This window comes from Centrocercus urophasianus, unplaced genomic scaffold, assembly GCF_019232065.1.
Source record: "Centrocercus urophasianus isolate 14NV4802_14NV808 unplaced genomic scaffold, USGS_Curo_1.0 seq_10, whole genome shotgun sequence".
NCBI lineage: Eukaryota > Metazoa > Chordata > Aves > Galliformes > Phasianidae > Centrocercus > Centrocercus urophasianus.
The window spans coordinates 25,619,131-25,646,590 of record NW_024884142.1 but is presented as its reverse complement, the minus strand read 5'-3'; the positions used below and the strand labels follow the sequence as shown (position 1 = coordinate 25,646,590).

The 27,460-nt window shown below is 36.8% G+C and overlaps 1 protein-coding gene across 2 annotated transcripts in view; it reads right to left on the bottom strand.

Moving 5' to 3' along the window:
- TTK (TTK protein kinase) overlaps positions 1–26,943 on the bottom strand; it is a 36,249-nt gene extending 9,306 nt beyond the window's left edge. The window contains exons 1-18 of one of the 2 annotated variants that reach the window (XM_042828760.1): positions 26,859–26,943; positions 22,917–23,093; positions 20,262–20,409; positions 19,757–19,982; positions 18,031–18,137; positions 13,599–13,742; positions 10,385–10,490; positions 10,221–10,296; positions 10,045–10,139; positions 9,213–9,312; positions 8,434–8,557; positions 5,547–5,728; positions 5,296–5,432; positions 3,831–3,957; positions 3,025–3,117; positions 1,785–1,942; positions 1,554–1,705; positions 13–137 (exon numbers count right to left, since the gene is read on the bottom strand). In XM_042828760.1, the coding sequence (XP_042684694.1) occupies positions 13–137; positions 1,554–1,705; positions 1,785–1,942; positions 3,025–3,117; positions 3,831–3,957; positions 5,296–5,432; positions 5,547–5,728; positions 8,434–8,557; positions 9,213–9,312; positions 10,045–10,139; positions 10,221–10,296; positions 10,385–10,490; positions 13,599–13,742; positions 18,031–18,137; positions 19,757–19,982; positions 20,262–20,409 (2,100 nt within the window). In that variant the 5' untranslated portion in view covers positions 22,917–23,093; positions 26,859–26,943. The remainder of the gene's footprint in view (positions 1–12; positions 138–1,553; positions 1,706–1,784; positions 1,943–3,024; positions 3,118–3,830; positions 3,958–5,295; positions 5,433–5,546; positions 5,729–8,433; positions 8,558–9,212; positions 9,313–10,044; positions 10,140–10,220; positions 10,297–10,384; positions 10,491–13,598; positions 13,743–18,030; positions 18,138–19,756; positions 19,983–20,261; positions 20,410–22,916; positions 23,094–26,858) is intronic. The other variant, XM_042828769.1, reaches the window with a different exon arrangement.
- Between the last annotated feature and the right edge of the window lie 517 nt (positions 26,944–27,460).

Genomic DNA, 27,460 nt, shown 5'->3' with positions numbered 1-27,460 from the left:
CAGAATTGTCACCTGTGAATCTTTAACGATGCTTGTCACATCTGGCTGCATTTGGTTTGCAATGCCAAAGTCAATCAGTTTTAACATTCCGTCAACTATCAGGAAGTTTGCTGGTTTAAGATCACTGTGAACAATGCCTGTAAAACAGTTTCAAGTCAATCCAAGCTGTTACTGAAGTATGTTCATTGCTCAGTTACCTGACCATTGCACAGAGAGAACATGCAGATCACTTGTTTGGTGATAACTAAATTATTCTTTGCAGATTTCATTTAAAGTGTTTCTTTTCATTCCCCCTAATTGGCAGTTAGACTCGCATAACAAGTTCATACTTCAAAGTACTAAAATCTTCAGTAACCCTGAAATAACTTCATGAATCTCAAGTTGAGATTCATATTGAAAGAATCAATAGTTTCTCTCAGTAAAGGATGGGCCATCAAAGGGATTTAGATCTATGCTGTAGGCACATACACGCTCACTTAAAACAGAGTCAACATTTAGCTTCAGATTCCCAAGTTTCCCTTTGCTATGGCACAGGCAGTAGATTTTTAGCAGCCTTCATTTATATTAGAAGGAAGTAAAACAAGTACAGAGTACTATTTCAATATTAATAGATACAGTACAGTTGTAATAACAGAAAAATCAAGAAATTAGACAAGATGTGGCTAAAAAGCAGGGAAACTAGAAATTTTAAGAGCCAAAAACCAGGAAGAAAAAGTTCACATCAGTTCTACAACCTCTACGTGACCTAATTTCTTAGAATTTCTTAGTTTGCTGTTGCTGGTCAGGAATGCCATCATATCAGCTGTTCTGCTTGCTTACTTCAGTTTACTTTTAACTAATTAGCTAATCTGGTACTTGGAAAAAAGAGTGCCAGGAAGAGAAAGATAGAAATAGCTTAGTTTAATATTTTTCTGCTTCCTTGATCTAGCAAAAGAATGAATCCAGTGAATGCACTGAAGATTACCTGCATTGGTGTCTTAAATGCACTCTGCTTGCTTTATAAACTATGAGTCTTGGTCATTCTTACTTCATATAATCAACTAATTATTCTTAATTTTTTTCAATCTTCACCATGTTACACAGAAATAGAACACAGATACATGCATTTTAGTAACATGGGTAAGGATGAGAGGGAGCCTCATGAAATACAAGGAGTGAAAAAGGTGAATTAAGTAAAGACAACAGATCTGTGCAGAAGCAATCAAAATTTCTTTGGAGAGGATAAGTGGTTTTAATGAGAATTTTATGGAGAACAAGTAGTTCCAGAAGCCTACACTGTAGTCCATTACATAAATCATTTTCTAGCTGTTGCAAGGAAATAGAAAACAAACATCCTTACCCACATTATAGGGATACTTGTTGATCCCTTTGAGTCAAGAGAGTCTACTTCAATAAAGATATGCTCACTTTGGTTTTATTGTTACAATACAGTAAGTACCACCTTCAAAGATCACTAGGCTTACACCAAAACTGAAAGCAGTATCACCTCCAAAATTCAAAACACCATGTCTGTCTAACAACCTATTCAAATACCAAGAATTATTCAAGAGTACCATGTTCATGGATTGTGTGAACAGCTTCCAACATATTTTTCCAATAGCTCTTCCGTTCCAATGGATCAATATTCTTTTTCTTTTTCAGCCAGCTATTGAGATCAATGTTTCCACACTCCATTACCATGTAGATATGCTGATCAGTAATTTCACTAAAACAAAATAAATGTTAAAATTCAAGGCAGCTTTATTAAATCAATACTGCATTATATGAACAGTAAGTTTACTCACTAGCTATAAAGACGGATTATCTTATCGCTATGCTCTTGTAGTTTACTCAGATGAGCAATTTCATTCTTGTAGCTTTCAACAGTTTGCTGATCAGCTTCTTCAAGATTCACATACTTGACTGCATACAGCTGCTTCTTTTCATTCAGTACTTGAAACACCTGAAAAAACAGTTATTGCAATCTTAAGTCCAATTTATTTCATGGTCCTCCATTTCACCATAGCCAGAGTTTAAAAGGAAAGACATACCTTTTAAAAAGGAAGAAGCACAGTAAATTTACAGAAGATCTCGTTTGCTGAAATTAAAGTTTTATCAAAATTCATTGGTTACAACAGAAACAGGTAGGAGAAGAGAAGGCTCAGAGGGAATCTCAATGTCTATAAATACCTGAAAGGAGAATGCTGAGAGAATGGAATCAGGCTCTTTTTGGTGGCACCCAGGCACAGGAAAAGAGGAAACAGGCACAAACTGGAACACAGGAGGTTCCCTCTCTACATCAGGAAGCATTTATTTACTGTACAACTGACAGAGCTCTGGCCACAGGTTGCCCAGGAAGGTTGTGCAGTCTGCTCCTTGGAGATTTTGAAAAGCCACCTGGACACAGTCCTGGGCACTCTGCATGAGTAGGGGTTGGACCAGATGACATCCAGAGACCCCAACAATCTCAGCTTATTTTGGACAATTCTGTGATGCCAGGAATTTTAAGACTCTTCATCTCAAAGAAGATCTTCAGGAATGTAAAACAGTCTAACAGTAATTTAAGGTCTATGTAGAAAGCAAAACAAGGAAGTGGGCTGCCACCATCATTTACTAATCTAAGAGAAGATAGTTGAGTGATTGCTTTCTTATCTCTGTAGCTTCTGTTCTGTTTTCTAAGCAAATGCATTCAGTACACTTGTTTACTGTTTTCTTTATTTCAACACACATGGCTTTATTCTTCCACTGTTTTGACTTTCTCCACTGAAATCAATACTTGTTTAACAGTCCGAAATAGCAATGCCATAAATATAATTCAGGAAACTCAGAACTCTGAAGAATAACACTGTAACACATCTCATCTGTGTGCTATTCTTCCTTGCACCCATGAGAAAGTGTAAGCTTGGCCCTATAATTTTGTTTCAGGTTCTTTGTGTCAGTCAAACACAGCTCAAGCAGTATTAGATAACTACAGTATATATATTTGTATTAAATACCACTGTGTAAATGAGTGACTACATCTAAAAGGCTAATACAGCATCTTACCTTGCTTGAGCCTCCACTACCTATTTGCTTTAATATTGTATAAACTCTTCCTTTAACAGCAATGCATTCATTTGAAGGTATAGAAGCTGAAACCTGTGTACACACAAAAATAAATTGAAGTAACTATTGGTACATATGCATCAGAACTCGGAGGAGCTCTATTTCTATTAAAATTAAGTTGTCTTGATCTTCCCAAACAAGGCAAAGCATACGAAAGAAACCTCAAATATGTCTACTAAAAGCAGGAGATCCCCACAGTGTAACTTGTATAATGATCATCACAAGTTTACTGAGCAGCACAATTTCATACGCTTGTCCATCAACATATCGAACACAGGCCTTGAAAAGGCCTTACAAAACTGCAGAATAGAGGTCATAAAACTTCCTGTCCTCCTAAAAATAAATGCAATTACCTATGGTCAGTTGAGTAATTCCAACAAAATTTACTATTTAAGCCCACCACAGCTGTATAATAATTCTATTTTGTTTCACATTTTTATTTCAAATCATTCAACCTAACCAGGATTACGTGCGTACAGAAATACACAAAGTGAAAATACATTTAATATCAGTTCTCCACTGCAATTTACCTCTGCCTTAAAGTCTCACATAATTCAAATTAGTGAATAGATCTAATACAGAATAAAACGTTTATTCTGTAGATAACTAAACGACCCTGCTTTCCCTTACTTATTCCATAAATGTGAATAACAACTTTAAAAATACATGTAATACACACATTCCTCCTAAAGAAGTCTCTAACGAAAACATGCTAAAAACAGTAGAAGACAGTTTAAAATTGTTACCTGCAAGCCCATTTGATTTTGAAATGTAGCTGCTGGAGTATGTGGTAGAAAATATGGGAGCTGACTGTAGGGAGTAGAAATTTGATATGCTGGTGAAAAATTGTTCCTTACAATTGGTGTTCTGAAACTAAAGGAAAGCATTGTTAAGAATATTTACATTTAGTTAGACTTCTTTTTAAATGAAGTTTTCTAAGACAAAATCTCCATTCCTTCTTGAAAGTTAAACTCCATCAGCAACCGTTCAAATTCCTGCTGTATTCAACAATTAGCATTAAGATCTCTTTCACTTAGACTTAAAGTCCTTAGATCTACAGAGTAACTGTAACAGAAAACATTTCTTTAAAACAGTAACCCTTAGTTACTCCCTTCTTCAGGCACCAGCTGGCACTCATTGGCTGGCACTCATAAGCTGGAAAGGGAAAGCACCATAAAAATAGAAGGGCAGCCCATAAGACAAGGCAAGCTACAGTTAATTCCTAAGCTTACTATTCTTTGTTGAAAACATTTATGAATGAAATATGTTTTGTTTTGTTTTTTACTGAAAGTGAACATATTGAGACAAAGCTTCAAGATAAACATGAGAATTCTTGAGAATGTCATCTATGCTGCCTGTGAGCAGAAAGTAGAACATACATATTTAAGTAAACTGAAGATTGCAATAAATCCTTTGTATGTCTTACTATTTGTCCCCTTGATATGTCTACCACATATTTAGTTACATTAACAAACACATTTTCCCCTGTTTCATTCATTAATGGCATAGGATGAATCATGACTTACAAATAAGTATTTAAAAGAAAAACTTGAGCATTACACAGATGGCACCAGGCTGCTTAAACCTTGCATTGAATGAAAAGCTATTAGTTTCTCAAACTCTAACCAGGGTCTTGCAATATTAATTTAGTGATTCAGAAATGTAAGTCATTCCATTTTTTAATTAACCTGGGCTAAAACACTACTAGTAATAATCTGAGCGTTTAGTCTGCAAATACCAGAACTGGAAAACAATTTTATACACTTAGTGCTCATTCTGTTGAGAGTAAAGTGACAAATTTTTCAATCCTTCAATATAGTTCAAAGCACAGCTCCCACTGATCACATAATTACTCAACAATACTTCCTACATATACTTCTTATCTCCACTATGTACCCTGTAAAACAAATTTGATTTTCAGAAATTTCCAAGGTGTCAAAAGGTGGAAGAAGGGAAGAAGCAAGCACAATTTCCTTGCAAACCACTTTTTTTCTTTTTTTTTTTTTTTTTTAAATTAACCTACACCAGGAGATGACATGCTTCACTCACTACAAACATTCCAACTCAACATAAAGCATTAGAAGCAGTCAGGAATCTTTTTTGCTATCTGAACAGAAGAACTTAAAAATTAAAATCCCTGTTAAAAATCACTGAAGTAGTTCCAGAGACCAAGTGCTGCCTGTGACTGTGCAATTAAGTGACATAGCTTACCACTCCATATAATCAGCACATGTAGAGCTTGGTGTTCCACAAACATACAATGGCTCATTTTTCTTTGAGACAGCATCTGGTGGTGATAGTCTTCTTGAAATGGGGTGACCAGATTGCTCAAGACTTGATCGCTTTCCCTAAAGAAAGTAAACGTATTATTCCACACAAGAAGCCACCATTAAGAAATCATTTTTCACAATATGTGAAAGTAGCTTCAGGTAGCAAACCATCACATATTCCTGTTACTTCACCTCTCTATAGCAGTTTTGCTGCATCACTTCTTGACTTGGCCATTTTTTTCTGGAGTTAACCCAGTTCAGTTTCATGTGATCAAATTGCTTTCTATAGCTTTCAGAAGAACTGGATTGCTGCTGTTGACTTTCCATGCTCCTTGGCTCTGGTATCTTCAGCTCTTGATACTGGAGTTTATTTTCTGAATAAATCAGATAATTAAAAATACTTAATATTCAGTACTTGAAACGGTTTCTGGTAATTTAGCTCAATCTCTAGATACTTTTCCCTCTCATTTTCTACATCAGAATAAATGAGAATCATTGATTTACTGGATTCTGACATCTTTTACAGCAAGTGTTACTCACAAGGCATTAGTGTAATCTTCAGTGTTAATATTCAGCTTGGTGCAGTTACATGGCAACTTCCCTAAAAAACTTAGAGTATTACTATAATAGTAACACAAATGCTCTGCATATGGGCAAAGAAAATATTTGTAAGACCATATTCACCAGTCACACCATAACACCCAGGGACACCCTGAGCAGGTTTATATAGCATTTAGGATAAGCTTGCTGCAATACTTCACATCAGAAGTCTGTTGCCTGTAGCAACAGGCAATCTATAATCCAGTGTAATTACTGAAGCCAAAGGCATAAAGCAACAAGGTTGCTCAGTCAGATGGTTCCTTTTTCAGAGTTAACAGGACAAACTGCAGCAGAGCAGGCTGCAAATAGCATAGCTTGGGTGTTCCTCCAACTGCTTGTGCAGATTCATGTAACTAGAAAGTATATGCTAAACAGAAGTTGGGTGCAATTTTTAGAAGACCAAAAAAAACCCACAGTACTTCCTTTGGAAGCTTAAATAAAACACAAAACAGGCAAAGTATGACCTGAAACCCAAACTGTTCACATGCAAACTAACGGGTAACGTTTGGTGGTGTGGGTAGTTTTGATTTGTGTTCTTTTAAGTTAGTTGGAGGGAAGGGGCTGAAGTTGAAAAATTGTTCAGATTAAGTTTTCCTCTTTCTTACCACAAGTAGCTATGTACACACATAGTCCTAAATCCAACCTTGTAGGATTACACTACATTAGACATTTTCACTTACTTTCATCAGAGTCATTATTTGCATCCTTCCAAGCTTTACCGTCCTAAAATACTTGATATAAGTCTGAGTTTTCTCTGGACTGCTATAAACATTTTAAGAGGCTTTTTCTCATGCTTCTTGTTCTATGTTGTGAGGTAAACCAGGGAATGGTCAGACCCCATGCATTAGGTAGATATTTCATTAGCACATAAGTTACTCCTAGAATACTCTCAAAATACACTCAGTTCTTAAGCTAGAAATTTTTCTAAATGAATGTATTAAGTATTTTCAATAAGAATCTAAGCCAAATGATATGAAACTTAGTTTTCTTCTTCAAAATGAGTTTAAAAATTAAATAAAAGCATAACTGTGCTACCACTGCAGATAATCAAGGAACACAACAGTGAAAGGCAGAAGCATTACATTACTTAAAGCAAGCGCATTTACGTTAATTGGGAATGTAACAGTGCATTTGTCTGTGAAGTCTTTGGAGGCTCATGAAATCTCAGTGTCATTTATTTAGTACAATTGCCATTCACATGACCCAATGATTCCAGCAGTACAAGTTCATAAATCTGATGTAAATGAGCACATGGAAAGAAAAGTAAAAGATACTAAGTGGGTTGGTTGTTTTTTTTTTTTTTTCCAGTGTCCTAAAAGAGTGCAAACAACTTGTCATTTGACAAACTTCCATTTTCATACTTTTAAGAAACCTCTTAAGAAAACAGCAATGGACAACAGAGAAAGTTCTCTATTCTATAGTTTGTCCAAAGACTAAAATGAATGCATATGTTGTGATAAAACTCAGGTCAGAAAGACATTACTACAGGATAAGAAATGTCCAAAGTTACTTCCAAATGTCAAATCTGCTAAGATTTGCATGAGGCACTGAAGTTGACCAAATACAATAGAATGCAAGTGTAACTTAACAGGTGGAACAAAGACAAGGGAAAGAGAAACCTGACCAAAACAGAAGTGAGTGTTTGCATGTCTGAATTAATCTTAATAGGGAATTTCTCACATATAAAGAGCAGCAGAAAAGAAAACCTACTTTCTCATACTAACATATAAAGAGGAGAGAAAGAAGGGAATGCTGAATACAGTGGATGATGTGGATGTGCTATAGACACCGAGAACTGAGGGAGCTATGGACTTTGTTTTCCCCCAAAACAGAAGACAGAATTGCAGTGATCCTTTTAAAGCTTACTTCAGACAAAGCATCTTAAAATAAATTTGAAGAAACTAATTATGAAACAAGAAACTAATTATGGCATCCACATAGCAAACTACAAGCATATACAAGGAAAGCAAACTAGTATAATTTGAGTGCCAAAATAAAGCATAAAAAGACAACAGTCCATGAATGTTCTAATCCACAGTTGGAATTGCTGTCAGTCAGCATACATACACTTTTCCTGTATAAACTTCACTTCTGCTGGCAGCATTTTTACATGCTCAGGCTGACAAGTCTTAATTTGAAACCCTATAGTGATGCTATTTCAATACCTATTTACATAATTTTTATAATAAAATTAGGTATATAGAGTTAGCACTACACATTTTATTGGACATTTTATCTCAAGCCCAGTCAACCACACGCAGGATGGACACATTTGACTTCTGAACAGTTATTGCAGTTTTTTTTGGCACTTCCACAGGCACCACTCAAAACTCATATTTTAATTGCTCTCAAACTCCAAGCAGATCCTTTTCTCCACAGAAGAATGTTTTCTTTAGCAGCCCATGTTTAAAATACAGAACAGCAATTTTTCAATATTTATTCTATTTCAACATCCTAGAACATTACATTAATAAGTTACCTTCTCTTTTCATCACAAGACTTGCATCTATTTTGTTTTTCAGAGTGACAGCTGAACTGGTAGCCATTTCTAAGCTGTTCTCATCCAACATCTGTAGCTGTACAGAATTTTTTTCTTGTAACAACTAAGAAAACAAAAAGCATGTTAAAAAGTAAAATGGTTCCTAAGTATAGAGCCCAAAAGACATTTCCATCTGATAAAAAATGACCAGCATACCATAAAATAAATAAATTTCAGAAAATAGTAGAGGATACACAAAGATTACTGATTCTGCTTTTAAACCCATTAAATACACTCAACTGCCATTACACAATTTGTTTAACAAAGACCTAAATGTTTTCTTTCTGGAAGGACAAGCCAAAAAATGCAAGACGCAGCTCAAAATTACACTCCATCAAAAGCCATGATTTATAGCTCCATAAATCATTTCACAGACTTCACTGAATTAACATCATGGAAATAGAATGCAGCTGAAAGAGTCCTGTAGTCAAGATGCAATCTCATTTCCTATTTATAAATAATAGGATGGATTTTTCAATCTTCCTCACCCTGTGCTCTTTCTCCCATCAGATTTACAGAGAGCTTTTTCTTAACACCTGATTACACATAATACTATTCAATTCTGAAAAGTACAATGAATGTTTCTGTTCACAACTGATTGCTTAACAGAAAAATCCTACTGTATTACTTAATCAGACTTGAAGTGTTACCGTTTTTTCTAACAACATCAGACATCCAGCTAGGGTTCATTCTGTCCATCTGAAAAATATTTATATTACCTTCGAGTCTGCCAGGTCACATGAATCATTCTCACTCGGTTTTGGTTCAGAGAGTGGAAAAGGTGGAATCAAGGCTGTACATTTGGAGCTAGATGTGTGCCTATTGAAATAATACTGTTAATTGCATAACATGCAAACATAACAATTGTATTTTGTGAGACAGATGAAGACAGTTGTGTGAAGTTCAAAAACCATAGGAAAATGGGTCCACCGACAGCTAAGTGAGAAACAACACAAGTCTTGCCACTATCATCTCATGAAGTGACTAACTGGTTGTCTTCTACTGCAAATGGTAATAAAGTACAGCTAGCAAACAATAGGCTTCAAAGTAAATTCCAAGCTCTGGAACACACACAACAACGTGGTGTTTAAGTTGGTAGATCCTTCTGCTGCTGAGCAGTTACATTAAAATGAGCACAGTCGCTTTCATAATAGAACTAACATACGCATCAGTAAGTCTCCATTGTTATGAAAAATTATAACAGTATGGCTAGAAGAGGTTTTAAAAATATTTTGGAAAATAAGACAATCTTTGGAACTAGAATTACAAATCCCAAAGTAATTTTCAACAGAAATCATTTTTGTTTTAGTCTCTGCCTCAGTTGAGGCTATTGATTTGCTGGAATAAGAAATTGAAACATGCTGCTATATAAACAATCTCAGCATTAAATTAGGAAGATGTTTAATATCTACCACAATTGCAACTATTTGCCAATCTTTAACTTTTAACATCATTAATACCTTATATTCCCACTGTCTTATAAGAAAAACTATGCCCATTGAAAAGGAGAATGGAAGCCTGCTGCATTGCAATAAAATCAAGCAACTATACCTTTTCACAACACCAGCTGTAAGAGGGACATCCATCTCCTGCACATCATCAAAATCAGTTACTAGTTTAACAGGAATCCTCCCAAAAGGGCAGGCCTAAGAGTAAATCACAAGTTATCAAAAGCATGAAGTATTAAAATTTTAATATTTTGAAAGAAAATAATTTATGTTATATACCTGGTTGGATCTGTTTAGTGGCCTTAATGGATTGTGGAAACTAACCATAGAATCAAGTTCTTGTGACTTCTCTTCCCTGAAGGTAAAATAAGTAAATAAATAAATACAGTAGCATACAGCTTTCTTTTGTAAATATTTTAAGAGATAAGAAATAAAGCCATTACCCAAGAAGTTTAGCAACAGCAGAAGAATTTTCAGTAGACTCATTCCTTTTTATATTTCTCTGATTGCCAACTATGTTCTGAAGTCCAGACTCTTGTATACTTGATACTGTAGGTATATTAATTAGAATTGTTCAGACAGTATAACAGATAGCATTTCTAAAGAAAAGCATTTGTAATGATTTAGATAGAAATACATACATTTGCAGTAATCTAATATCAATACATAATATCATTATTTCCAATAAATCTAGGCATACATTTTATACAATTTTAAAAGATTTACAGCCAGAGAGAGATATCTAGAACAGGCACAAAGTGACATGCAACAGCTAAAATATATTAGCTGCTTGATTTCTGCAAAGCTATAACTGCAAACTACTTCAAAACAAAGGGAGATTCAACATATTCAAAGACTATCCAAGCAATTTAAACTTTTCACTCAAAATCCTCAACCACTGTGCAGAAGGAAAAGAACATTCAAAGAAAATGCCAAACAGTGGTTCAAGTAGCATAACAATGAATGAGGAGGAAACAGCAGCTTTCAGAGCAAGCCCATTTTCCAGATCCCCTCTCTGAAAATAAGCCTTCACTCCAAAACAGCACTATGTGAAGAATAAATATGAGCTTGTCCTATACAGATTCATCTGGAAATTTAGAACTGTTCAAATTTGGAATCTGTTTATTCCACATCCACATCTAAATAACCACAATAAATCCTAAATTAAGCACCAAAATCCAGCTTGTCCCAGTGTTACTACCTCAAAGGTGCAACAACATAGATAAACAAGTTCTCTGCTACTACTACAGAGACTCAGTAACTCGCTACCAAAGCCTGTTTGTTGGACCCTTCTCACTTGCATGCTAACATCACACGTACAAGAGTACTCATATATCATATCAGAACAATTAAACTGAATTAGACAAAGTAATTAGCTGGGTCTAAGTTGACTACCTGATTTTGCTCAGGGCAAATTTGAGAGTGCTCTTACAAGCTGTGTTCTACTACTGCAACTTCATAAAAGATACAGAAGCCAAAAGCAAGCTTCAGCTGCCCCATCTCAACCCAACAGAGAATCTCACTCAGTCATGAAGGACTTGAGAATAGTTATCTGAAGTTGTACATTAACCTTAGAACAGAAGCCTAAAGCCAATTTCTACTGAACACTGCAATGCACATTCCCATCATCCAAATTATTTTTGTGTTAAGCTGGAAAATAGAAGGGAAGGTAACTCATCAGGGATGACCAAATTAGCACGAGAAATCTGAACAGTGAACATACCAAGGTACATCACACTTCAGCAACTTCCTCTGCACACAGTGCATAACTGTGGTATAATATAGAAAGAAAATTAACTCTCCATTTAGGGAACACTGAAGTATGAGCTGTTTTAAGAGCTTCAGATGAATACTAAACCCAACTTCAGTTTATCACCCTGATGAGACTCTTTGAAATTACCATCTGATTAGTCAGATAAACAGCTAAGCTGATCTACAACACAAGATCATTTAAAAAAAAAAAAAATACACACAACAGAACATGCATTAAACTATTTATGGGAAGATCTTCCTCATCGTGTAGACCTTGTCATCATCACAGGGAATTATTGCCTGACCAAACAGAATCCATGGTTATCCACTACCTTCCAAGAAATCCAAGCTTAAGGACTTTCATTTTCACATACAATTTTGCCTAACATTTAAGTTCTAGAGCAATTAAAGTTAACTCATTTCTACTTTGAGCCCTCCCCACGTTTCTTTCTGTCTTTAGCCAGCAGAAGCTAGATTTCTAGCAGATGAACACTGACATTTTAGCTATTTCTAGGTTTCTTTGTGAACTACTCAAGTCAATATATACTACTTAGTCAAATAGTTCAAAATAAGTACTTCAACATATAGAGTTTAACACTGACAATAGCTTTGAATTGTCAGTTGACCCATTCAGTATCATCATTTTCATACTCCCATAAATATCTCCCATGCCTTTTTCTCCCCTGTATTTCATGCCCAAGTTTACCATTGGACTCTCACATTCAAATGATCTACAATACTTTAATTTCTTCTTGGTTTGAGACAGCCTCTCTCTCATCCTATTCAGAACATTCTGAAAAAATGTGTTTTTTTTCCTCCAAATCATCCCCAGTATGTCATATATTTATATTGTCATCCATGAAAGAAAGAAGGGGAGGCAGAATTAAACCTTCTAGAGAATTAAAGTTTCTAGACTTGCTGAGGTTTTTATGTTTGCATCATTACTCTACAACTGCATGCAATTCTTGTCCAAAGCTTTCTGAACAATCTTTCCATGTGTGAAGAAATGCATTAAACAGCATTACTATCTTTAAATAAGTTTCAAAAAGCAGCTCTTTAAGCAAGAATATTAAATAGACAAGTCTTAAATGCCTATAGATTAAGAGATAAGCCTTTTTATTGCTCCAGAAGTAACAAAATTCAACTAAAGCAAAGCTCAGCGATTTAAATCATCCACATTGCTGCATTTCTAGTGTGTTATTGCTTTTTAAAACTTTCATCTTTAAATAGTTGCACTGAAATGCAGCACTTTTCAAGCACTTACTGTTACAAATTAACATAAACTAAAACTAGATGAGTCCACTCTTACCCTGAATTCATGAATTCCTAAATGGCAGATAAGCCTTTTGCACATATTCTTTCACAGGTATACCTGTAAGATTTGCAGTAAGTAAAGCAAATAATATCAAATACAAACTGCACTCTCCATGAAGATTAACTTATCCTGGGACACAGTTCATCAGATATGCAATTGATGTCAGTAAGAAAACAAAGCTTATTAAAAACAAACACCATGACTGAATAATACTGTAAGCACTACCAAATACTTACTGCCCCCTCATAAGTAGCGTTTCATATTAAGGTCAACTTAAAAGGAAACAGCAGATCTCTATCATGCCTCTGAAGATAGATCCCTTATGAAATCAGATTTATTTTGCACTACTTCTGTCCTCATATAAAGCAAAAAATACACTCTTCACCAAAAAGTTTACTTTCTGATGACTCCTGAGAAGAGATGGAGCCAGGTATTGAAGAATTAAGATGGAGAATAGACAAATACGACTGTTTATTGGACAGCAATGGATTTTGAGTTTGTATTTAGAAAGGACAAACACTGAAATAATTTTTCCATTTAGCAGTACCAAGTGCTTAAAATCAATCAGTATTTTAAGAGATTGTAATTACCTGCAAAGTTCTCCTTTTCCTCATCTGAAAGCAACTGCTTTTTTTGTGAATTAAAGTTCTGTAGAGCAGTTTCTAACATTTCCAATGGAACAGCAGAGCACTCCACAGCTTTCTGAAGGAGCTGTTTACACTTCTTCACATTTCCTAAGTAATAAAGAACACAACATTAGAGATAAAGCAAATAAAAACAATTGCACAGTAGCAACATGGTCTTTACAGACTTTTTTCTTTGGAAGACATAATTATGTTTATGGTGTCATATTAATTTTCCATCATTCTCTCAAGGCATTGTTTAGTCTGCACATTACCCCTTAGTTTCCCACTTTTGGAACACTGCCTAGAAGTACTTACAAATAAATCACATAAGCCAGTTCTTTTTCTACAAGTAATTGAGCCTCAGAATATGATTTATGACTTCATAACTGCATTCTCAGCATTTCTTCAGCATTAGAACCATAAGAAAACAGAACACAAACACAGTCATTTTCTCTGCAGCATAAGAGGTTTACGAACTTGCACTTACCTGACCAGATATAAAATTATATGTGTATTATAAAATATCTTTAACACATTTAAGAATCGAGGTTAAAGACAGCAGTTGAGTCAAACACCATCAATCCAGAATGCACTACAATTCAGAAACGAAGGGTGAAAAGGGATGATGAGTTTGCTTTTGTTTTAGTTTTGATCTTGTGATTCTTTAATTAGTTTTACACATTACTACTTGCCATAAGCTGAAATAGAAGAAAACAGATGGGCTGTATTTTACCACAGGACATGTTAAAGCATTCGGTTTGCATGTATGAGCATATATACATGTAGCTATAAAAAAAGTATCAGACACGAATAAAGAAATTAAAGCACTGGGACCAAAATCTTCCCCTTGGCTTTTGTTCAGAAAGCATCAGGAGAAATTGACACAATGTTGCTACAGCTGTTAATATACAGCTGTACCTTGAAGTTCTTGATGTCTTATTTCTCATTTGCAGAGCAACAAAATGTAAAGTACTTCAACTGTGCAGACATAGCACCTGTAAGAATAAGTTTTTATTATGCTCTAACAGAGCTCCACATCTCTAGCACTCAAAACTCCACTGATAACTGAAGGTGAAAGTCAATGTTGCCTGCAGTTAAGATTGGAGCCAGAAAGGCAGAACTTACGCTCAAGTAAGCAAATATAAGAATAAACCTTAGTATTGACATGGAAACAAGTAAATGTTAAAGTAAAATTGTCTGATTTCATTTAGGTCTATTTTGTGCACAGTCACAATGACTGATCAAACACCGTTTTTCTCTCAAATCCTTAGCAAGTGTATAGGGCTTTTTGCAGGAGATGTTTTTTGTTGGTATGTTGGGATTGTTTGCAAACCCCTAATCAATTATTATAACCACGGGTAGAATGCTAACTATGCAGTTCATTAAGATGACATGATATTCAGAATGGGAATAGTTTATCTCAGCATCACATAGAATAACTAAGAATATGAGAAAGGCACCTACATGAAAAAAAAAAAAAAATCATTCTAAAGTCCTTAATAGATGGGAAACAAAGGCAAAGAAGCAAAGCCAGAAGTGTCTTATGAGCCTGCCAGGCTCACAAAGAAGTCTGAATGGTCTACACTTAAGCAACACACTTCATAGATCCAAAAAAAGAATTTTAATTACAGTCATGAGCTTTGAGAAATTCACAATAATCTTGCTTTAAGCACCCAATCCCAGACACAAAAGGAAGATACAGCTTCTCATCTGGCCTATTTAAACAAAAAGGGTCACTTTTGTTAGTCCATTTTCAGGTTATGAGCTTTCAGTTTACAAGCAAATCAATATCATGGTCAAACATTGTTTCAAAATTTTCATTTAAGTTTTGTCTCACAATTTCACTCAAAAGAAGTGAAAGTATAATTTTTCATCCTAATGCAAAAGGAAAGAGATTCCTTCAGAACCAAACTGCCAACGCACTGCCGAAACGACCTTGCTGAGGAGGTACCAGAGCATGTGAATCTTCCCCTTTCCTTTGGTCATAACTGGACAAGCTCACTGAAATGCAGCAGCACTCTTTAACTATGTAGCATCCACATGCTACTCCAATCCTGTTTGAAGCACCAAGCAGGGAGATAACCAAACATCATATCAACCTGATCAAAGGTAACAGATACAAATCAGAAACCACACAAGAGATAAGACAAAGCCAAAAAGTAAATTCCTTTGGGATTAGGATTTCATTTCGTGCTGACTGCTGTCAAAGTAAAAAGGAAAAAAAACCACGATTGCACGAGCATATCTCTTAACTGTGGGGTTACTAAGTTCATGAGTGATTGTGACAGAAGGATGAAATATAGTTATTAGTAATCGCTTGTAACATTTCTACATTTTAATTAAGTTATACAGTGGGTTTTACACTTGCAATAAGTATTTACCAGTATCTTTACTATTGCAGTACTATCAGTTTATCACCTTAATTAACCAATAATTTGTCTTGTGAACATTGTATGTAATCAGTTTAAATACTGTTTATAAAGCTCAAAATAACAAGCAATGGCTGGTCACACAACTGACTAATCTGAAAAAATATGGAATTTAAAATCAGAGATTTAAGATTTGTCCTCTCCTCCCAGCTTTGTAGAAAATAAATACTCGACTCAGTATTCTTCCCCAGTTATTTTGTGGCAAGCATTTTCTGAGGAAAAATTCCATGGCCTCTCCTGTCCCATTACAAATGGGACATTGGAATCAAGAAAAAAAAAGAAACAGAAATACAGGAAATTAGTATTTACTCATTGGTTCATATGAAACGGTTCAATTTATTGGACATACTTCAAATATCTAAGTCATCTAGAAACTGAAGAGGTATAAATCCTGAAATCATTTAAAACATCAAGATCTTTTCTGAGTGCCGTGAATTGGTCTTGGCCAGCAATGAAGCTTTCACCAGTCATTCACTCTCTCGTTGCCCCAAAAGGGCAAGGGAGAGCTAGAAGAGCAAAAGCAAAAAAAAACAAAAACCAAAAAAAGAAAAAAAAAAAACCACAACAACAAAAGCAACTCATAGGTCAAGATAGTGCCTAATAAAAAAAAGAAAAAGTAGGGAATAAGACTAATAAGTCACACAAAGCAATCCCCAAATCCTTGCCAGCAGATTGGTGTCCTGCCAGTTCCCAAGCAACTACCATGAAAAGGCTACCCCTGGTTTTTACTTTTAAACATTCTATTATCTTCCATAGAACATTCCTTCTGTCAGATTGAATCAACTGTCCTTTTGCTCACAGCCAGCACACTCAGTGTGGTCAGAAGCAGAATGAGAGCAAAAGCCTTGAGATTGAGCAAATGGTATTCAACAGCAGCTAAAACGTCGGTGTGTTATCAGCATTGTTAACAAAAATACACAAACCTAAAAAGCCAGCACCTATGACGAAAAACCTCCACTCAAGGCAGATCCAGTACACCCAGCAACAGCATAAACTATTTTCAAGAAACCTGCTCTCAGTGCAACTAATCCTACTGGAGACAGACAGTTCAAATATTAGATTCACATCATTGAATCACAGAGTTGAGTTGAAAAGGACCACAATGATCACCTAGTTTCAACCCCCTGCCATGGGCAGGTATGCCAACCACTAGACCAGGCTGCCCAGAGCCACATCCAGCCTGGCCTTGAGTGCATCCAGGGTGGGGCATCCACAACCTCCACTATTTCTTCATTTTTTTCATCCATTATTCTTCCATTTCTTTTTTAGAAATGTTATCACTGTGTCAAAATGGCTTGCCTAAACCACTGCAGTAAACTTGACAGAGTACCATTCTATTTTAAACACTGACAAAACTAACTCCTACTCCCTGACTTGATGGGAATATGACTTCCATGACAGTGTGAATGAAGTTAGCTTACTACTAGTATTAAGCAACAGAAGATATCATTCATCTCCACTGTCCCAATACCAACTTTCAACAGCAAAACAGGAAACAAAAGCAGTCAAGCCACTTAAAAACTTGAGCAACAGGAAAACGTGTATCAACCAGATCACATTTACAGTTCAATGTTTTGTTAAACAAAATACAAAGATCTACAGTTGCTTTTTGGAAAGATGGTCTTCCTCACAAGTTTGAAGTATCTAAAGGAATATTATCACCTAGATTTGATAATCATCATCAGTTTTCACACCACTAAGAGCCTCAAATTTGTCAATAAAGTCAAAGCTTTAAAACAGCTAATTTTCACCTTGTTTCAAAGTTTTTTTTCTAAAAAGGAAAAAACTAGTAATATCTGCATGTAATGGTATCAGAAATGAAGACACTAATTAAATTTAAATCAAAACAAGATCCAGTTATCTCATTTTCTGACAATACCTATCAGTTTCCTTGCAAAATGTAACAGCAGAGGTCTAAAAGAACCTAGAGCAACACAAGACAGCAACAAACACCATCTTTTACATACCTTGTGATAGCTCAAACTGTGCAAAAGCCACATGCACAAAAGCAAATTTCTTGCAGTTCAGTCTGGCCAGATGAAATTGGTCTCGTGCCTCCTCTGGATCTTGAAGACTGTAAAGACAGCATACCACTAGTTACAAAGCATGGAACCAAACACATACTAACACTCTACATTCTTTTTTTCAGAATCATGAATGAATCGTTCATGAAGTACATATAAGCAAAGAGTCTTTAAAAGATATCTAGTAATTGAAACAAATTAAACTGACCCTTTCCAAACAGAAAAACGTGCTCAAATATGAAAAAAGACTGGGTGCTCATTTTGAGGAATAGCATCAATAGTAATAAAGAACACATAGCTGTTTTTCCCCCCCAGAGTACTCATCAACACCTTCCAAGCTGCATGCTGACACCAGATAATGGGGACCTTTCTCTAACTGCATCCACTTCTACACTAAGAGGCTGCAAAACAGGATGGAGGGATAAGAAAGGAAAATAGGGAGCAATTACTACATTGAAGATATTTGATTTTGAATATGTGGGGAGGAGAAACTTCAGTTTTTCCTGAAGTTTGTGTGGAACAAAAAAGCATCATACAAAACCTTGAAAAATCTTGAAAAACAAGTGACCATCAAGAAAGATCTTTCCATATCTTTAGAAATAGAAGGTATTTCTGATCTATATTTTACTCCAACACTTTAAAAGAAACCACTTCCATCTTCAGGATGCCATGTATTCACAGCAGGATGTTATTCACTCCTGATTGTTTACCAGCAGCAGATTCAACCAATAACTAAAACCACACAATGGAAGTAAAAACCAATGCAACAAAACCCATGGAGATGACAGTACAGAAAAAGAAGTCGACTAAGACCAAAACACCTGCTAGAGTTGTTCTAAGAGGGGTATAATGAACAAAGTGATACTAGCTATATGCACTGAGACTTCTACTGTTAAAGATTACCGTGACATTGAAATGCAGCTCTTCAAAAATATCTTCAATTTCACAGTACTTAGAGTGCCAATAGAACTTCTTACAAAAAATCATAATCTTGCCCTAAAATAGGTCTGAAAATACCTGAATAATCACAGTTCAAATTTGCACTAATCAAAGCAGTCAACTACAAACAGAACTCACTTTGTAAGTTGTGAAAGTATAGAATGATATTTTAAAAATACAGAATCATTCTTCCAACCCTAAAGGTGTATTTATTATAGCTGGGATGTGCCTTTCAGAGTAAGGGTGAAGGGAGAACAGGCAATTGGAGACCACTGGAGTTTGGCTGGATGAATTCAATAATAGCAAGCTGTCTACCATACAGCCACAATAGAACACTTATAGGAGTCAACAAAGAAATAATCCTGAACTGAGTGTATACAGTTTAATCTTTGCTAAACTGTGATCTTCTTTAAAGTTCTACATCAGATTTCCTTCTTATAACTTCTGAGCTACAGTGTAAATCTGAAATTAGAAAGAGGTGTCTCACACTGTTTTCCCCCATGAACTTCACATATATTGTCCAGAAAGATCACCAACATCTCTACATCAAATTTCTCTGAAGAATCACTTTTCATTAGCAAATACAACAGATGCAAGCACTATAGAGCACCCAAAGCTGCTCAATTTCAAGGAGCTGCTAACAAGAACACACCATACTATTTTACCACCATGAAAATCCAGAAGCCATTGATGAAATTTCTTGTACTGGAAACTGAAAATTTGTACTTACGCTTTCAGCTCTGCAAATCTCACAAGGATGCGAGCATAGTTCTCGTCCTCACTGTGCTTTTCTGCAGGTAGTGCAGTTACTGCTTGACTGTAGCGACCAATGAGTCTATTCAGTATACTAAGGTCCATCTGAGGAACACCCTTTTTCTCCAGCCGAAGCAAAAAACACAGCCAATCTTCCGGATTATTTGTTGTCATCATTATTCGATTAACAGTTCCAGAGTTATCTGACAGAAAAATAACACAGCAGAATAAAACGTAGCCAATACAAATAGAAGAAAAAGTTTTCATGCAATACTAGACTTATGGAGCTTTTGTTTTGTTTCTCCCCCTCCATCAAATTTTTTTTTTTATTTTTTTTTTTTTTTTTTAAGTAAGGAGATTAAATGTACCTCATGGTCTCTAATACTTGAGAAACACTACACTTTAAAATAGTTACTAGTTTAAAATAGTTAATAGTTCTTTTTCCTTCAGTTGCATACCTGAAAGAAATTACAAACACATACCTGTTGTATCAGCTGATATTTTAGTACAGTTCAGTTCATCTGTGATATTGTCTTCATTTTTGTATTTGTTTTTCAAGTCTCTAACCCTACTCATGATTGAAGCAATTCGTGGCAATCCTCTTTCACTTAGATCCTCCTCTTCCTCCATCTACAGACAGAAGGTGAAACCAGGGAAGTTACTGAAGAGCCCAGTTGTAACTGGCATTAACTGGAATCAACACAGGTGAGTCCCTCACTTACATTTTTCAAATTGAGACTTACATTAAATAACAAGTCTAACAAGACTTGGTTAATTTAGTCACACAAGTAAACTTCATAAAAGTCAACCTGAACGAACAAAAGCATTCAATACACTTCACTGGTCTGCCCAGATGTTAGTCCATGCATCACAGTCGCCCTTCCCAATAAAGTGCCTTAACTGTCCAAGAGAAGTAGTACCTGAACATATAGGATTATTTTATTAACCTACAACCTAAATCCATAGTTTTGCATCACTAGGAATTTCTGCTTCTAGCCACACATTCTGCCACACCTCTCAAACAAACAGTAATAGAACAAGGACTTGTCAGACTTCATGGTGACCTGGCTCAGAGATAAACTCCACAAAAAATTAATCTCACTTTAAAAATAGGGATAGGATTTATAATATATACATATTTTTATATTATTCATTATTACCTTGGTGTTCTGGCTTCACTGTCTCATCACATGGAAAAGAAAGAGGAAAGGAAGGAAGGAGAGACTTCATTTGATGACACCTGTATGGATGAGTTAGGCTCCACTTAACATGCCTCAGCCCTACCACAACTCCACCAAGTGTAAACATGTTTTACACAGAAAGTTTGATACTCTGAAATAGGAGTTTCAACAATTCTCATTTTTCTCCATTTCCATAACAGGTATAACTTACAGTAGAGGTAGTAACCATGTTGTAGTCACGACTCATCTTTCAGCCTTATTTCTTCCCTCCATGGCCAAGATAATTTTTTTTTTTTAATACAGATATACAGGTGGGTAGTGAGACACTCAAAAATATCTGTATATTTGGGTTGGTTATGCCTCAATTTTAACAAAATTCTTCCTTAAAGTAGCACTAATTGAAAAACAAGCAGCATTTGTTTATATTACTGAGCTTCTAAACCAAATGCTTTGAAACATCTCATTTTAGTCTACATTACTTTTTCCTGCTGCAAAATTTTACATCCTAGGCCTCACTTCAAAATAATTCTAAGATATTACACAAACAGTGAATGTAGTGAATAAAGGTGAACCAGAAAATAAGCAACAAATTACTATATAGCATTGCTTGTAATAAATATTACAGAATGTTTGCGTTTAGGTATAAGTCGATGAAAAGTTGCTTGAAGGGAGAATTAAGATCTATTTTAGATTAATTACAGAGAAGCAACAGAATGGAATAAGAAAAAGTTCATCTATCCACCTCCAAATCCCACTTACTAGAAGATAAGCTTTTCACTCTTTTTCAGGAGTCTCAAGATTAATTTTTAGAGCAGTTATCATCCGAAGTTCGCACTTCTTTGAAAGCAGCAGACTCAGCTCTTCCTAGAGACCATCAACCAGAAAGTTCGCCATGCTTACAGAACTTCTTTATACAGCAGAAGCTGCTGTAACTTATATCCTTTCTGCACTAGAAATAGCTATCAAGAATGTAAAGCACACTCCAATCTACATAAAAAGGTTATTTTAGAAACATTTTGAACCTACTACGCAAAGCCCAAGATTTAGCCTGACAAAGTGTGTTAAGTGCTAAAGACATTCACCTTACAACATCCTTGTAGAATAGCAAAAGTTCCACTAAGTTCCGCAAATGATTCCTTCCTTTCTTAAGAAAAATAAGTACTTTCAGTGGAATTAAGCAGAAGTAAACATAACCCCCAGAGATGTAATCAAGAACTACACAGAAAGGACTATGAAAACTAGAGACAACGTATCAGTCAGTGCTACCTGAAAAGCAATTTTTCAGTGAGATGAGAGGAGAACTTCCCCCCCCCCATTTCTCTTCACAAGAGAAATACATTTAATAAAAACATATTAAAAAAAAAAAAAAAAAGTACTTCACCACACATTCCTCCCCAGAGTACATAGAGGAGAAGTTTTGAGATAGCCTCTATAAACAATCCCATCTTTTAGGAATCACACTGCTAAAAATGAGAGGTGATTACTGTAGCAAAGGCTGTTTACATGCCATTCCAAACATGACACTTAATTACCTTTATTTAATAAAAAGATCATTTCCTTATTGACAAGATTTTGGTGCCTGTTGTAGTTTTGCCCTAAATTAATACATAATTTTTCACTCCAGATCTCCTATTTACAGTTGAGAACATTCTTAAAGATCAGTCCTTGAGCTGTACCCATTAAGAGTACGGATGAAGTCAACTTCCAGATGCTAAGCCTTAGACAACTTTAAACAGCAAGAACATAAAAAGAAATGTCATATGTTCCAGTACTACTATTTTTCATTAAAACTATAATTGTTAATGATTCCTAGACAGATTTTTTTTTAAACACTATTTCTGTTTTCCTCATCCACACTAAGGTTTTATTTTTCTAGTGACAAGCTGTCATTAGTAGCAGACAAAAAACCAGTAATTTTCTACATAAACCTGACTTTAAGTCAGCTGCCAAACTTACATTTCTGGTACGTAGCTTCTTAACTGACAAAGATTCAATGTGTGCAATATGGAGAAAACTTCTGAAGAACTGATATGCTTTGTCAAAAAGTTGAAGTGGATGAGGGTCAGGTTACTTCAGATGATCCCAAGAATCCAGCAATGGCAAGAAATGCAGTCCTTCATCCTGAAGAAGTTCCTGAGTATCAAAAATTGAATGATTAGATATTCAGAAGTACACAGGTATCAATACATACTGTAAGCTTCCTGCATACTCATACCATCACAAAAACTGAGTTTTCATTAAAACAAACCAATAAAACTGTTCCTAATTACTAACAGTACTAATCAGCACAAAAAAAAAAAAAAAAAAGCTCAAGAATTACTTGTGGACAACATGCAAACACTTCCAGAAGCATCTGCTGCGTATGAAATGTATAGATGAAAAACACCTTGAGAGCATAATCATCTGTGCATTGTCATGAGTCACAACTACTCTTTCACTCATGCCAAAGTCCAGTCACAAGCAAGTACTCAGAGCATCACAATGGCTAAACCTGCTACATTACTTTCAAAAAAAGTATCTGCCATGAATTTGTGAAGCATCTTCAAAATTTGACAAGGCAGCGAAGTTAAAACATCAACATGCAATTATACATACATTCAATTGTAAAAGCATGAAGTGGTCACGTCTGTTAGACAGGCTCCCATGTGCAATAGAACCAATAAAACTTATTGATAATAAAGAGAATAATGGCAATCAGACTTGGAATGATGGATTTGCAATGTCATGCAATGTTTCTCAACAAATCAAGATGCAGTTTTTCCACAGATGGAAACTTCAATAAAGTATGAAGTTTTTTTGTTGTTAAATAATACTTAAAAAAAGACATACTCTTCCTGCTTCTGGAATCTACTAAAATACATCTGCTTATCCAAGAAAGTGCAGAAGGCAGCCAAAATTTTAAGCAAATGCCCAAGAGCCTGCCTGGCACTTTTCCTATAAAAAAGGAAATAAGTCAGTTTACTAGAAGACACTTATGCCACTCCATTACCTAGACTTTTCTTATGCTTCCAGACTACTATGATGAGAGCTATTACATAAAACATATGTCTAGCTCTGTTCCAATGACCCAATTGAAGTTTCTACAAATATACTACACAGTGAATAACAAAGTTAGATCTTTTGTGCAGAAGAGGAAAAATGCCACCAACATCACCAAATCAGGAACTTTTTTGTTGTTTTTCTAGCACTTTTTCCCCTTATGTTTAAGCTATCTTGCCTTCCCTACAGGCAGGGAAATTACACACAAACAAGAATCACAGAATGGCCAGGGTTGGAAGGGACCTCAAGGATCACGAATCTCCAACGCCCCTGCCACATGCAAGGCCACCAACCTCCACATTTAATACCAGACCAGGCTGCCCAGGACCCCATCCAACCTGGCCTTGAACACCTCCAGGGATGGGGTACCCACAACCTGTCTGGGCAGCCTGTTCCAGCACCTCACCACCCTCATAGTAAAGAATTTCCCCTGACATCCAACCTAAATCTCCCCTCCCTCAACTTAAAACCATTTCCCTTTGTCCTTTATTATCAACCCTTTCAAAGAGTTGATTCCCCTCCTGTTTGTAGGCTCCCTTTAGGTACTGAAAGGCTGCAATGAGGTCACCCTGCAGCCTACTTTTCTCCAGGCTGAACAAGCCCAGCTCCCTCAGCTTGTCTTTGTAGGGATGGAGCTCCAGCCCCTGGAGATAAAGAAGGTAAAACAGAACATAACCTTTATCTTCTACAGCATTTGCATTATATTTTTCTTGTACTCTCTTTAATATTCCAAATTTGCTGACTGCTCAAGCACATGCTTGTTGGTAGGACAGAAAATTGTCACCATTACAGAAAGCAGAGCAATACTATACTACAATCCTTTATAAGTGCAGTTATATCAACACTGCTTAAGCACAACAGTAATAATACAGACCTTTTATGAATGTTAGAATCTACTATGTAAGTACATAAAAGTCCCGCTCCTCAAGCCTTTACCATTTGTGTTTAAGGCAAAGAAGAACAGAAGCATGTACCAACACATGGCAAATCATTAGAAATGCCCGGCATTCTGTCATATATCCACTTAGTCCACAGGTACTGCAGCAGAAACCAGTCTTTATTACAACTTTGAAGGAACAGTCAAGTTTACAAACCACCAAGTTTTTATTAAACAAATGGGAGAAGTCATGAAAGCAGAGAGCTTGCTTAATTAAAAAAAAAAAAGCCATTTTTTAGGTTTAAGTCAGAAGAACAAATTGCAATGACAGGAATACAAAAGAAATTCTGTAACTTTTGTTAGCCTGGACAGATTTTAAAAGGCGTTCTTCCTAGAAAGCAGGTAACTGCTCGTGGAACAAAACCTGTTATCCAACAAGTTGCATTACCTTACAAATCCTCCCCAGCTTCAGCTCCCTTCACATCCCGCATGATTCCCTGATTACAATAACTGTTACAAGATTTTGTAAGCTATCCAACTAGATAAACCCAATAACTTGCTTCTAGCCTATTCCCAAGTGTAGCCACCAAGTCTAGCCATTATTTTCACCAAAACAGAATCATAGATTCATTAAGGTTGGAAGAGACCACCAAGATAATCTATTTAGTTCAACCATCAACACATCACCACCATGGCGACTAAACCATACACCTCAGTATCTACCCTTCTCTTGAACATCTCCAGGGATGGTGACTCCACCATTTCATTAAGCAGCCTGCTCCAATGCACTACCACTCTGAGAATTGTTTCCTCATATCCAACCTGAACCTCTCCTGGCACTGCTTAAGCCCCTTACCTCCTGCCCTATTGTTACTCACATGGGAGAAGAGGCTGACCTCCTCCACACCACAACCTCCCCTCACTTAATTGTAGAGAGTGATAGGGTCTCCCCCAAGCATCCTCTTCTCCAGACTAAACAATCCCAGCTCCCTCAACTGCTCCCCAAAAAACCTGTGTTCTAAGCCCCCCACCAGCTTTATTGCTCTTTCTTTAGGCATACTCCAGGGCCCCGATGTCTTACTTGCAGTGAGAGGCCCAAAACTGAAAGCAGTACTCAAGGTGGGGCCTCACCAGCAGAAGCACAGTGAAACACAGTAACTAAGCTTCTCCACAAATGTAAGAGAATATACATATGTATATAATTGTTCCTATTCACCTATAAACACTAAAACCTAAATCATGATTTCTTGAAAGAGAAACCCAACCTCCAGAAAAAAATCACCACTCAAAGAATTAGCTATATTAACTCCAAGTAGGAAATACAGAAATTGTTGGCTACAAAACACAAAAGGATTCAGGAAGATAAAGGCCAGTGCCAGCCGGGAAAAGGCTCAGCACCAGTGATGCAGGTGAGCTGCTGCAGCACAACCAACCTGCAACTTGCATGGTGTGCGAGAGCTCCCAACAGGCAGGGGAGAACCGAGCAGCAACAAAGGCACCGAGGCTTTCGGTTCTAAAGGCGCAAAGATGCAGCTCAGCAGCAACCGGACACCTGGCACAACCCAGGATAGTGCCTCAGGAGGAGGAGCCGCGGCGTTCTCACCTGCACCACCCGGAATTGAACTGAGCACACATCAAGATCCGTCTCTTTTTTTCCGTCCTAGCCCACAGGCCCCTCCACATTCGCCCAACTACCGGCACAGACTGCTACAATGCTCCTAGGAGGCCCCGGGCATCCCCGCCCAGCTCTACCCTCGTGCCTCCCCACTACCTGCGGCAGCCCCGCCAGCCCCACCGCCACCCGCACAGACCCCGCTCCCCCAGCCCACGGGGCAGCACCCGCACCCTACCCGCGGCACGGAGCCGAGGGCGGGGCCGGCGGGAAGCCAGCCCGGCTGCAAGCGGCCCAAGGCCCACAGCCTGCTTCGATCGGGCACCCGGAACCCCACGGCCGGAAACACCGCGCCAGACTCCGCACTCACCGCGGCTCCGCACTCACCGCCGCCAGCTCGGACCGGGACCAGGCCGCGCACGGGGCGGACTAAACTAGGCCGCGTACCTCTCCCAGTTTGAAAATGCCCCCCCACCCAAGGCCAGCGCTGATTGGCTAAGAGAGTTAAAAAAAAAAACAAAAAAACATCGGGAACCCGCCTTTCTATTGGAGGAGAGGCACGGTGGTACCGCCCCCACAGCAGTCACAGATCCTTAGCGACTTCTCTATTGGTGATCGTGAAGGAGGGGGGGGAGGCTATGCGCAGGCGCAATAAGGGAGCGGGATCGTGGTGGGGCCGTTACCCGCCCCGGGGGTGTTTCCCTGCAGCGTATATATATATATATCTATATATAGATAGATAGATAGATATAGATATATACATATACATATATATATATATATATATATATATAAAAATGTTAATTTAATAACTTGCTGCTTAACATTACTTTCCTTAGAGAACACGTGTGGTGTTGATAATACTCAAACAAGGTTTTAATTGGAATTAAACTCAGTCATCTTGTACTCATATAAAACACAAGTATCTTGTCCTACATAGCAATATAAGCTCATTTGGCACTGAAAGCAAAG